At 34.6% G+C, this 13,234-nt stretch overlaps 2 protein-coding genes across 2 annotated transcripts; both read right to left on the bottom strand.

The window, feature by feature from the left end:
* Positions 1 to 3,696: 3,696 nt before the first annotated feature.
* Positions 3,697 to 6,925, bottom strand: LOC110384644 (all trans-polyprenyl-diphosphate synthase PDSS2). Its single transcript, XM_021346042.3, has 2 exons — positions 6,587 to 6,925; positions 3,697 to 5,009 (listed from the first exon to the last, which is right to left on the bottom strand). Exons 1-2 carry the CDS (start codon positions 6,836 to 6,838, stop codon positions 4,044 to 4,046), a joined length of 1,218 nt encoding a protein of 405 aa, XP_021201717.2. The 5' UTR covers positions 6,839 to 6,925; the 3' UTR covers positions 3,697 to 4,043.
* A 1,344-nt stretch (positions 6,926 to 8,269) lies between these two features.
* LOC110384635 (androgen-induced gene 1 protein) lies at positions 8,270 to 12,723 on the bottom strand. The gene is made up of 5 exons (XM_049844737.2): positions 12,527 to 12,723; positions 10,704 to 10,875; positions 10,039 to 10,185; positions 9,248 to 9,468; positions 8,270 to 8,630 (listed from the first exon to the last, which is right to left on the bottom strand). Exons 1-5 carry the CDS (start codon positions 12,631 to 12,633, stop codon positions 8,444 to 8,446), a joined length of 834 nt encoding a protein of 277 aa, XP_049700694.2. The 5' UTR covers positions 12,634 to 12,723; the 3' UTR covers positions 8,270 to 8,443.
* Positions 12,724 to 13,234: the final 511 nt, after the last annotated feature.

Genomic DNA, 13,234 nt, shown 5'->3' with positions numbered 1-13,234 from the left:
GTTTTAAACATAGATGGAGCTGTTATCTCGTGTCAAGAGTAAAGTTTGTCTTTTAATTTGTTGGGTTCCGTATCGAACAGGTAAAATTATTGAGAATCCAGATTGTCATATACAGGAGATTCAAAAATCCTATTATTAACGTGGTATCATCGTACCGAGTAACCATTATGTACGTCCCTTTTCATGGTTCGTTGTTAAACAAGTGACTTTGAACATGGGGAGGGGACCATCGGGAATATGGAACTCATGGGATTAAGTAACAGTCTGTAAGATTCTTGAACGATTGACTATCAGTACATAGGTCATAGTGGGTTTCATGCCTTCGACAGCACAAATAGTAGGTCCCAGTTAAATAAATAATTCTAATAAATCAATACATAAGTATTGTTGATTTTCGAAATGATTGACAGCAGTTATGTGAAGTCAGAAAATCAGACAACCAGTCTTCATGTTACTCAGGGGTTGAATAGACCAGATAGACAGTCCGTGTAAAACTCTGATAATGGTAAACTGGAAGCGGACTCAAATATTGATTGCATAAGACTACAGCGTTTAAAAATAATAGAAAAAACCTACACATAAGTAGGAAACTTAGGAGGAAAAATAATGACTAACTACACATTATGGTATATAATATTCCTAAGTGATTTTCTTTATTTGCGCTAATATTTAGCGATGAAGCCTTATGGTTCATTTCTTGCAGTTTCTTACAAAAGTAAATCTTATTTGCATTTGCAATTGACGTATGTATATGTGTTTGCTTTTCTATGTACGATTTTTATGGTTTTTGTATCATTCTACTGTGGCGTTTTCTTTTTCATAGGAAAATCTAGTGTCAATACAAATAATATAGAGATAAAGAATTTTTTATTTATTTTGAGCAAGCTAATCACAAAAATTACTGTTTGAATTTGGAAAATTATTTCACTGTTATATACACCATATTATATCTTGTCTATCTATTTTTTTTTATTACTTTATGCACATTGTACAATGGCGGACTTAACGCCTTAGGCGTTCTCTACCAGTCCACCTTAGGGTGGTGGTGAACATTACTATTTTAAGAAAACGCTCACACATTAATTAATAACGATTTCCTCCGAGTTTTGGAAGGCCAGTTGAATTGGTCCCGGATGTCTTTTGAACATCTTTGGCAGTCGTTACGGGTAATCAAAGGCAAAAACCAGAAAGTCTGACAACCCATCTTACGAAGGAATATTGGTTAACCCTGAAAACTGGGTTGAGGAAGTCAGACAGGCAGTTGCTCGATGTACACTGGTACTCAGTTGCAATACATAGCTGGGCAAAGGCTAGACAGATACGATGACTATGCTGGAAAACTTGATAATTTGCGTATCAATACAAGCAGTTCCAATAAGTATCTAATCAAAACAAATATTTTTAAATAAGGAAAGACCGTGAAAATATTGCTATGTCACGCTTGAAGTTCACATAGTCTATTGAAGAACCTTTATCATTTAGTAAATGACATTGTACAATAACAAAAATAGGTGAAGTTTGTGTCGTCTGTAAAAATTAAGTCAAAAATTATAAATTTAAAAAAACCCCCGACCCAAAAATAGTACGCAATAATTATGACAAAAGGTCAAAAACGCTAAACCCTATAAAAAGCAAAAAATAACTTTTAACACTACGTAAACTAAATTTTGTCGTGTCGGGGGACCGCTCTAATTCATTACTTAAGATACGTGTTTTTTTTTAAAACGAATGTTGTAATTAGGTAGGTATCATTTGATTTATGTAAGTATTTATGAAGGTAAAAAGCGGTCCCCCGACACGTCAAAATTTAGTTTACGTAGTGTTAAAAGTTATTTTTTGCTTTTTATAGGGTTTAGCGTTTTTGACCTTTTGTCATAATTATTGCGTACTTTTTTTGGGTCGGGGGTTTTTTTAAATTTATAATTTAATTTTATTTCATGCTTTTTAAAGGAGCTCCTTAATTTTTCCTTATTTCATTTAATTTATTTTATCTAAGATGGGGTCGCTTTATGCGATTTCGGCCAAAGGAAGCTGTTTAACAATCCTCATGAAAAACTGGCTCTGGGAGAATTGCACAGATTGAGAAACTATAAAGATTAACCTTTGGACATTCTAGATTTTCAGCAAAAATATAAATCGGTTTATCCGTTTCATTCCGGCATTTCAGGGTTTCATCCGCCACATCCCATTTCCAGCATCAGGTTCTCGTCAATCAGAAACATGAAGAGAACTCGTCAAGACAAATTCAATGAGCCCAAACTCGATGGGTTTACTAAAAGGCAGTTCAGGGTTACGTCTCCTACCTTCGTGTCCTAACAGCAGACCAGCTCAGTGGTTCCAAAAGACATTAGTGTTTCAAATTTCAGATCCCACATATACTTGCAAGTAAACTGAGCGTGTAACATTCCTATCACATCTAGCAAACGAGCTGATGACCTTGAAGACCTGAACCGATTTCCACCAAACATAGCTAAGAACACTCCCGACTGACATACCTTTTAAACAAAAAAAACCGCATTACAATCGGATCATCCGTTTGGGAGCTACGATGCCACATACACACACACACACACACACAGACACGTCAAACTTATAACACCCCGTCGTTTTTGCGTCGGGGGTTAAAAATACAAGTCTATTTTGATATACCACAGATTTGGGAGTTTCACAAAAAAAAAAAACAATAATTTGTGAAAGAATATTTCATAGCGGTTCAGCAGTTTCAGATCCTTTGGCTTCAACAAATAAAAAAGTTTTTCTTTCATATAATACTGCGAACTCGAAGAGGAAGATGTCCAGAATAGAGCGAAGTGGAAGAAGATATGGAAAGCGGAGCCCATCACAAGACGGGATAAACGCTAAGAAGAAGGCTGGCTGAAGGCTGATACGGGCTGTTTTCCCGGGGTTTTACCTTCGTCTCGGGGGTACTTTTCCTGTACCGGGATAAAATATAGCCTATGCGACTCGGAAAGAGGGTAGCTTTCCAACAGTGAAATAGTTTTTCAAATCGGTTCAGAAGTTTCGGAGCCTATTCACAACAAACACATAATGAAATAATTCCTCTTTGTAATATTAATATAAATCAGTATAGAGTACATATTATGTTCTCTCATTTGACTATATACCCGACTACTATGACAATATACTCCATTATCGGCAGGACATAACATAATTAGCACTTTATTTGGTCAAGGTTTCAAGCCGACCGTTACTATAATTAAGGCATCTATGTACAAATAGCAGTTTTGTACAGCTATCGTGATCGTCTCGGTGGGTATGTGGGTTAAAAAGATTGTCCCAGATATATTGGTGTGACGTGGTCATAATATAATTATGAGAAGAGATGTTTTTTAAGCAGCGGTGTTAAAAGGTGTTACCTAATTATTTGATTGAAAATTGTGTGTCTGTCTGCATGTGTGTATCTTGGATCAAATCTGTTGCATGGATGAATCTGATGATCTGATGATGTCTTTTTTGAATTGAGCTGGTTTTTCAGCTGTGGTTCTTTGAAAAATATTTTAAAGTTGTTGATTTTATATTTTCCTTTTTCAGGGTAAAATAAAACGATAATATTTATTAAAATATGTATTTTATAATAACGAACGATATTATGTTACTATATTTTAACATCAAATAACATTCATGTATTTATCAACATAAAAATAACTTATTTTTCTTATATAAATAGATATAACTTATAATCTAAATGGAAGACGAGATTATAGGCCTCCAACTTACATATTTTTTTTTATTGGTCACAAGTTTGAAATTATTTGTCAAATAATTCCCTCACCAAGGTGCTGAAACTGGCCTCAACATAATTAAACTAAATTCATAAATAAACAATTACTTAAACAAAATAATTTATCAACCATGACTCATAATATCTCATCTCTTATTCTCTAAATGAAAGTGATATATAGCTATATATGAAGTATATAGAAATAAGTGATTTTACGTTTCGTGGTTAAAAAATATTACATGATCATATATCTTTTACAATCAAAAATTCCTAATTTAATACTCTAGTTACAAGTTTTAACCTAAAAAGTATTAATTAACTTTTTAATCATATCAACGGACTCATTCTGTCCGATCCCGTCAATATATTCCGTGGCCTTCTTAGCATGTTCCTCGTAAAGCATCTGAGTTTTATCCACAGCATCAGTCTTTAAAATATTAAACTTCAAATCTTCATAATCTACATCTTTAACATCATTTTTGGACTGAGAAATTATCTTGTACAAATTAGGATTACTATCCAAAGCGAAAAGTACAGGAGCACTTGCCAAGCAAAATTGTTCTTTACTGTCTGAAGTTAGCTGTTGAATTTCTGTAGCAGCTTGCCACGCTAGACCAACGTGACACCCAAATTGGTACGCCAAGTTTTGCATCTCTCGATTCTGTCTGTCCAAAACCATGGCGGATTGACAGCCTCTGCCTAAAAGACTGACCCCATTATAAACTGTTCTAGCAGTCCATTCTTTTCTAGGCTTACCTAACACATCATCTACAGCAATAGAATTAGTATCAAAAGTAATTTCATAATCCTTACCACTTGGCTCAGGCTTACCGGGTATAGGCATATTTTGTTCATCTCTTTCCCCAAAGAATTCCCCTTCAGACAAATCTTTTAATGCTGTAGAAATTATATAAGACACATCAGAATTTCTGAGATTAGCAAGCATACCATTTGCAGTAACCAAAAGATAGTCTCCTAACAAAATGGCTATTTTGTTACCAAAGATAGCTGACTCTGTATCTTTGGATCTTTTAGCAAAAGGTACGTTGACTATTCCTCGGTGGATCAGGTGGCCTGTTCTCATCATTTCTGTCAGTTCTGCTAGGACCCTGGTCTGTTCCTCATTGATCTTCATTTGAGGAGTGTAGTTAGGGGTCTTGACTGACTTGGAGAGGAGTAGGATGATGAGGCCCCAGGGTTGCAGGTTTTTGGAGTCACCGTAGAGTACGTTTTTTGCTGTTTGCATTACTAGGTGGTTGCTCCCGACCTGTGGGCAAAGAATTTAGGAAATTAAGGTAAGTACACAATTGTTATTAGAATTAATATTTAAGAAGGAATTATTATTTAGCTAGTTAGTTTTTGGGGGCTGTTTTATGTTTTTTGAAGTGAAAAATTCAACCTAATATAAATAAATGATTTTTCAGTATATAATATGTCACCATCCTGATGCCATATTAAATACACCAAACAGTTGTTTAAGTTAAGCAATATAACCGTCAACATAAGCACGTCAATTTTGATAATGATACCAAAATTACACTAAACAACATAAGACCTTCTAAGGATTTCGAAAATAATACCTAGGTACTTAAGAAAATTACCAATTAGTTCATAAGGTCATACATTTATAACAAGAACGGCCTATTTTTACTGTCATACTATTGCCCTGAAATCCTTTTAAATACTAAACTTTATGCCTAAAGCAGAGTCAGACTTTGATTTTTCTGATATGTCAGCCGGTTTCCACATATTACATTACATAGTTTTTCGGATACCTATTCTAGGAATTGTGTGCAGTGACAGATTTCATAGTTCCGTTAACATACATACACATTATTAAGAAACACAGTAAATCCGCATAGAAGCGCTAGTCTAGTCTTTTTAACTGACTCCCCAAAAAGGAGGAGGTTCTCAATTCGTCGCAATCTTTAATTTTTTTTACCTCCATCTTTCCTCACGATGTTTTTATTAACATTTAGCGAGTTATAAACAGTTAATATTACAAACCAAGTATTGTATTCATGTGAAAGTTTCGCTCTTACTCTCTTCGTTGAAACCGGTTAATATTTTAGCCATAATAGCAAGTTGGTCTAAATTTGTGTGTTATGAATCATAGATGGTATTTATAAAATCTGAATATATTAGGAGGCTTTCCAAAATAGTGAGTAACTTTCATTTTTTATCGACTTTGATAGTAAAAGTGAGTTTTGCGATTTGTTGAACAGTGTTTTAAAAAGTGGGATCCACGAACATGTCAAATATTTCCATATAACCATTCATATTGATACACAGGCGTTCTAGAGAAATCTCGTAACAAACATACAGTCAAATGGAAAATGTCCTCCTTTTTGGGAAGTCGGTTGAAAATAGGCTTTAATGGTAATGACAACATTGCATAAATTAGATAATAATTTAAATCACTTGTAATAGTAATAATCACAGTTGGTGATTAGCATTAATAAGAAATGGTTTTATTTAGTTAATTGACGAATGTTAGCCTAATGCGTTTTAGAAGGTTCTTAACTGATTGGGCATGCAATGCATTTAACTATAGGTAAAGAATATTAATAAAATTGAGCGTTGAAATTATCTATTTGATTTTTAGCTACATATTTTTTTCAAATATAAATAACCTTAGTGAGTTTGTCCGGACCTGGGAATCGAACCCAAGACACTTCACAAAGATCACCTCCGCTCAACCTGGGAATCGAACCCGAGACACAACCCTCACTTTTTCGCTCACAACAATAACAAAAACAGTATAGAAAAAAAAAAACTAGGCACTTACTACTACTAACTTAGGCACTTTTTTACTAATGAAAAATATTAAAAAATAGAACTCACCAGCTTCCTTAAATACAGCGCCATATTAGCAAATTCATCGCTCAACAAACACCGCAGATTCATAAAAGACGTCGGATAACCCACCACTTTCTCTGCATCTCTTATAATATTACTCCAATTTGTAAAAGGAGGCCTCAATAATATTAAAATTTCATCTTTCGTTAAACTAGCGACAGTCGATTCCAATCTTTTTTGGTAAAAGATCGGTGATGCTCGTCTTAAAACGCGGGAAACGGCGTAAGAGACCGCCATGACAGATTGAACTTTTAATTTTGTTCTTTTTTTTTGTGCGGCACAGGTAGCGACTGTGTTGTGTGCAGGTTGAAAACGCTATGGTGGTGTAAGGTGAAATCTTTGTACAGTGTGGTGTGTTCTGAATGATTTTTCTCCCCGGTTTTGAGTGGTTATTTATTTTTCTGGTTGTAGGTTTTAGATTTATGATTTTTTAGGTGTTAATTAGAGAATGATAGCTAAGTATGATTTTTATTAATAAGTAGGTATTTAGTATTACGGACATATTTTATGTTTGAGCCTTCAAACTTTGGTTTCAACTGAAAAACATGAAACAATACAACAACATAAAGTAGGTACCTATAGGGTTAACAAAAAGAAAACTTTTTTGAAGAACTGAACTTAATAAATATTCTTTTAGGTACAAAGTAAGTATTAGTGGCGGAATATTTTCATCAAATAATTTTAGAAGCAAATATTTTACTCAACACAAAAATATTAAACAATACTACAAAATTATCTTTATTCCAAATTGTTAGGGAAAAATCAATGCCTGGCAACACACATGTTCTTGACCGTGAAGTGGAAAGTAGCGTTGAACTAGTCTTAAAACCACGCTTCATTTACCATCAACTTACTCACAACACACTCCAATTTCAACCTTATACCATTCACTTAAGGCTTGAATAACACTTTATGAACTACGAAAGAAATTGGTCAAGACTTCACATTGTCCATTTTAGTGAGACCCCTAGCTATGTAGAAGTGAATTGAATTAATGGGTCAAGTAATACTGGTTTTAACGGATTCTTCGGTAAGTTTTTTATAACTATCTTGAATGAATTTCTCCGTGTAACCAGTTTTGTGTAACGTGTTTTAGTTTACGTTTGTAAATTATTGTTTATTTTTTATCATTTCAATTTTATTGTAATAAGGCCTACTCTACTTTTCGGAATGTTTTGAAAGGGAAAGAAGTAGGTATATTCTTAAAAGTAGTTTAGTTCACAATTTTTTTTTAGTACATATTTACAATTTTTTAATTGACTCTACCAGTCTATTCATGTGTTCGGCTGACCTATTTTGAACAAAGTAAGGTTATCAAGACATAGATAAAACCTGTTTAGAGAAATGTGAAATAGGATGTACCTATAAATATAGGTAGCTACAGTTTTATTAATAACGTGAAAGTTTAGACGCTGTGAGCCACAAATTTTCTACTTACACACTTAATACTTAATTCTTAGTGAACAAACTTGTTTCGACGAAGTTAGGGATAGTTGAGCTAGGCTAGTTTCTTGGTCGTGGATGGAGGTTGTCATAAATCAAACACGTAAACTAGTAAACTACCTATTACAATATTATTTATTTTTCACTGCCTGATTAAACTACAAAATACAGTTTCAAAAAACATAACTAAAGTATTTACTACCTAACGTCTCTTGTGATTCTTTTAAATCATTATGGTCTAGTCATTATAACACATTTATTTTATATTCATACTTAAATCTATTATCACAACAGTTTACAAAATCTTAAAAATATTTTTAATTATTTTTTTCACCACTTACAACTGTAACATTATCTATCTAATGTACTAAATATATGTTTTTAAATATATAATATTTATTATGTAATTTTCTTCGACATAATTCTTGAGTCCCATATCAAAGAATTTAAGGCCCATTGAGAATAATACATAGGAACAAGAATAGCAAAAACAAAAGCTATGAATAAATAGAAAAATATTGATCCAGTGAGAAGTCCAAATATAGGATACACCCATACTCCTTTGTATGCATGCACGAAGAATAAACTGAAAAAGAAAAAAAAAATGTTAAAATTTTATTACCCAATACTACAGTTCACGTCAAATATCTGTGCATTTCTGAAGTTGGTTGAGTCCTTGCTCATTTGTTCGTACAGATATTGCTGAGAAGCATTGCTTTTCCAAAATTGGGTACTGTTAACTACGCAATAGTAAAAATCTCCTGAAAAGGCTAACTTCAGAAATGAAAAGTTATTTTGCGCCAATCATCATACTTCTTCTTCACATCTTGTGAACTGCAGGACTTGACAAGTGGACTTAAAAATAGTAATTAGGTAGTCCATCTTTCAGATAAGCAAAATACAATTGACATTGGGCACGTCTTTCTTCGATTCAACAACAGAATAAAACTAATATTCTATCTATCTCTCTATCCAAACTAACATTTTAAACTGAAGAGTTTGCTGATCTCAGGAATTACATATTGTACCAATTTGAAATATTTCATGTTAAGTAGATAGCATCTAAAAAGGCCTTTATTTATTCGGGTGCGCCAGAGCAGTTCCCGTGATACGGAAGCAATTTACTCCCTATAAGACTCTAATAACTCATCCAATCAAGACTGAAGACCCAAAGAACATCAAAAAGACTAACCATATACTTACACAGAAAAATAAACAACAGCAGTCAACCAAACCAGCATCAAACGCCACACATGAATCCTCGGAGCCTCTCTTCTTCTGAACATGACTTCCCACAATACAGCAGGCAGTATGCAAGAGTGCATGACATGGTTAGAAGCCTTCGTGATGACCAGGTCGATATCCATGGGGAAGATCAGCTGGCGATCGTAGAGGTAGAGCGACCAGAAGATTGTGACGACTAGCTGGAAGGAGAAGGTGGATTTTGAAGAGTTTTTTTGTTTTTGTAAGTATTGTGATTGTGGTGGTGGCCTAGTGGGTAAAGCATCTGTCAGGCCACATCAATAGATAGATATACTTATGTGCACCAGTTGGGTATTGGGTTGCCCGGGTAACTCAGTTGAGGAGGTCAGTTAGGTAGTAGCTCCTTGTAAAACTCTGATACTCAGCTGCATCTAGTTATCCTGGAAGCTGACCCCTTCATATTTTTTTAAATCAAGAGATGATAACTTATGTGCACCAATTTTTACATCTTTGATCTTTAAACTAATTAAAATAGGTGACACAATGGGCGGTCTTACAGACAAACTTAGGCGAGTACTGACCCAAACAAGTCTAAGTTTTAAGTATTCAAGTTCTAAGTATATCTTAGACACCAATGACTGAATAAAGGTGAAGGAAAACATCTCAAGTAAACCTGAAATCAGCAACCCGCATTGAGCAAGCGTGGTGATTAACGCTCAATCCTCCGTGTGAGAGGAGGCCGCAGCCCAGCATTAGGACGGTAAAAAGGCTGATGATGATGAAATACTTACAACTGTAGATGGCCAAACAAGTATAGAAAATAAGGCTTCTCTGCACCAGACTAAGAGTTTGGGCAGTTTGAAGTCAGGTGAGTTTGAGTTCTTCAAAGTCAGAATGTCCATGTATAATGCTAGCAAAGCATGGACTGTCTGGAAGGTCTGAAAAAGATATCAAAAGACTCTGGTCTATATTGATACCTATTATAAATCTGTAGAGTTTCATTTGTTTTGTTTGCTTGATCGCGCAGATTTCAGGGACTTAAGGTCTTATTTGAAACTATCGTTCAGTATTAGATAGTCCATTTATCGAGGAAGGCTATAGGCTATTTTTGGTGGGAGGGGGGGGAGCAAGGGACCCGGGTGAAATCGCTAGTGAAAGTGCCTTTAGTATTTAAACTAATCTTTAAGCCACAATAATTAATAGCGTAATACTTTTCCCGAAAATAGAAACGTATCTTTTATTTTTAACTAGCCATTTACCGCGGTTTCGTTGAACTACTTCGTCGCACTCGGAAATAAAGCTCACTTAAGGCTTTTCTCAGGATTTACATTATCTAAGTACCTCAAATAAATCGGTTCAGTAGTTTAAAAAGCGTGACAGACACACAGGGCTCCTTTCACATTTATAAAACGAGTAAGAACTTAACCAAAAAAAAATATGAAGAATAAACACTTACAAAAGTCCAACAAGTGAAGAAGAAGCACTGCATCTCACTGAAGTGCCTCACATGCTGGTTCTTCATGACGTCTCCATGGAAGGAGCTCATCATCACCACTATGTTGGAGATGTGCATCGTGATGGTCACCAGATAGCCCAGGATACGGAAGTAGATGTGGTGGTTCATGGTGCTGGAACATTAAAAAAAAACAGTTTATTTGAAACCCTTTAAAACTTCTCTGACTTTCTCCCGCAAACTGCAGACCACCAACTGTTGACTGATAGTTGGACCAATGGTTGATTCACATTTTATTATTAAGTTAATCGTGAATCCAATCATACCTCCGTAGTCGGTATTCCAATGGCTATCTGAATCTTGTAATGTGCTTTCTACCACTAATCTAAATACTGATTTACGAGCCCTATCGAACTACCCGCCGACTAAAAGTTTTCAATTTGCGAGATCTTTCAGAAATACAACAGCCTACAGTTGGCACCCAGTGTCTTCTATATAGCAATAGAAGCCTATCACACCTGCATATTTAAATTGTACAAAATATCTAAAATTGCAAACCTAAACTTATATCTCAAATATTTTCAGAGGCTACTATAATTAAAATTATGATCATCCTTATTTACTTAGTCGTATAAAAAATATAAACAATGACACATTTTTCAATTACATAATACGCCAGTTAAAGATAACAGTTACCTACTACATAAAAGGTCAATGTCTGGGTCATCGTTATATCATTAATATGCAATTTGCGTACCTACGTTTAATTCATGACCAATCATTATAATATACCTACACTCCTCGTTATATATAGATCGAAAAAATATTATTATATTATATTGCAATCGAAAAATAAACACAAAAAATCCTCCTTTTTCGGAAGTCGGTTACAAAATTATCAGTGTTTCACATACCTCAAACTCAAAGTCAAAGTATAATGTTTTTATTCCAAACAGGCCTTTGCAGGCTCCTATGAAACGTCACACTAGCTGCACCGTTCCAAAAAGTTGGTCTCATGGAGAAGAGCCGGCAAGAAACTCCATAGAGACTCTTTAAAAAAAACCTTTTGTCGGATATCTAACCCGACGGTTGTTTGACAGTTTATTTTGAAGGTAATCGTGAATCTAATCAAGCTTTTTATTTGGCCGAATACTTCGTTTTAATAATTTCCATACTAGTTTAAAAGTATGCTGCGGGCGAGGCCCTCGTGGGGTTAATTACTTATAATGTATGCAATCGATAGAAAAAAGTCATAACGTAATGAAATAAAAATAACACTAATAGCACGCTTACAAAATAAAATTTTAATTCAGTGTTTCGAGTCGAGGACAACAGCTATTTAAGCTTATGTTTTTGTTGACTAGAATGATTTAATGTATTGAAAAATATATATAAGTATGTATATTCAGAAAATATTATAAAAGAAGAATGTAGACACAGACCTCGGCAATTATCTCTGCATTTCCGAAGCTAGACATTTTATATCTCACACATCAATGTTATATGTTCTTAATTTATTGGACTATTGTGAACTCAATAATAACCAAGTTCGGAGACAAGCAAATCTTCTGAATGCAACTTCTAAATATCTGAACGAACAAATCCATCATCTTCTGCCTAGCCTTTATCCCAACTATGTTAGGGTCGGCTTCCAGTCTAACCGATTCAGCTGAGTACCAGTGCTTTACAAGCAGCGACTGCCTATCTGACCTGCTCAACCCAGTTACCCGGGCAACCCAATACTCCCAGGTAAGACTAATAGTCAGACTAACTGGTAACTTAAAAAATGCAAAGCTGTAGAAAAAAATTATTAAATGAGTACTTACGCAATCATTATAAAAATCCACGTGATATTATAAAAAAAAAAAATATGTTTCAAACACTTATCTACACTAAATGACTTTTGGACTCCACCGTTATTAATTAAACCCATACATTATTATTTATAAATAATAATAAACGGCGCTCGCGCACGTTTGAACGCGAACGATACTAGAGACATACTAGTTGGTTTACCGATAACGGAAATGTATTGAAGCATTATGTTCATTTATTTATCTACTAGCTTCTGCCAGCGGTTTCACCCGCATCCCGTGGGAACTACTGCCCGTACCGGGATAAAAAGTAGCCTATAACCTTCCTCGATAAATGGGCTATCTAACACTGAAAGAAATTTTCAAATCGGACCAGTAGTTCCTGAGATTAGAGCGTTCAAACAAACAAACTCTTCAGCTTTATAATATTAGTATAGATGTACTTAATCGTGAAAGAAAAGTTTTCCTTAACCTGTAATTCAAATACCTCCGTTTTTTAGGGTTCCGTACCCAAAGGGTAAAACGGGACCCTATTGTTTTCGCTCCTCTGTCCGTCCGTCCGTCCGTCTGTCACCAGGCTGTATCATAGAACCATGATAGTTAGAGAGTTGAAATTTTCACAGATAATGTATTTCTGTTGCCGCTATAAGAACAAATACTGAAAACTGGAATAAAATAAATATTTTGGGGGGGCACCTATACAACAAACGTGATTGTTTT

This window comes from Helicoverpa armigera, chromosome 27, assembly GCF_030705265.1.
Source record: "Helicoverpa armigera isolate CAAS_96S chromosome 27, ASM3070526v1, whole genome shotgun sequence".
In the NCBI taxonomy this organism is placed as follows: domain Eukaryota; kingdom Metazoa; phylum Arthropoda; class Insecta; order Lepidoptera; family Noctuidae; genus Helicoverpa; species Helicoverpa armigera.
This window is presented reverse-complemented; position numbering and strand designations above follow the sequence as displayed.

Coding starts and splice junctions, on each gene's coding strand:
- LOC110384644 (XM_021346042.3), bottom strand. CDS start 6,838: ATGGCGGTCTCTTACGCCGTTTCCCGCGTTTTAAGACGAGCATCACCG. Junction 5,010..6,586: donor CGCTGTATTTAAGGAAGCTG/GTGAGTTCTATT, acceptor CTTTGCCCACAG/GTCGGGAGCAACCACCTAGT.
- LOC110384635 (XM_049844737.2), bottom strand. CDS start 12,633: ATGGGTTTAATTAATAACGGTGGAGTCCAAAAGTCATTTAGTGTAGAT. Junction 10,876..12,526: donor TGGATTTTTATAATGATTGC/GTAAGTACTCAT, acceptor TTAATGTTCCAG/CACCATGAACCACCACATCT. Junction 10,186..10,703: donor TCTTCACTTGTTGGACTTTT/GTAAGTGTTTAT, acceptor TATCTTTTTCAG/ACCTTCCAGACAGTCCATGC.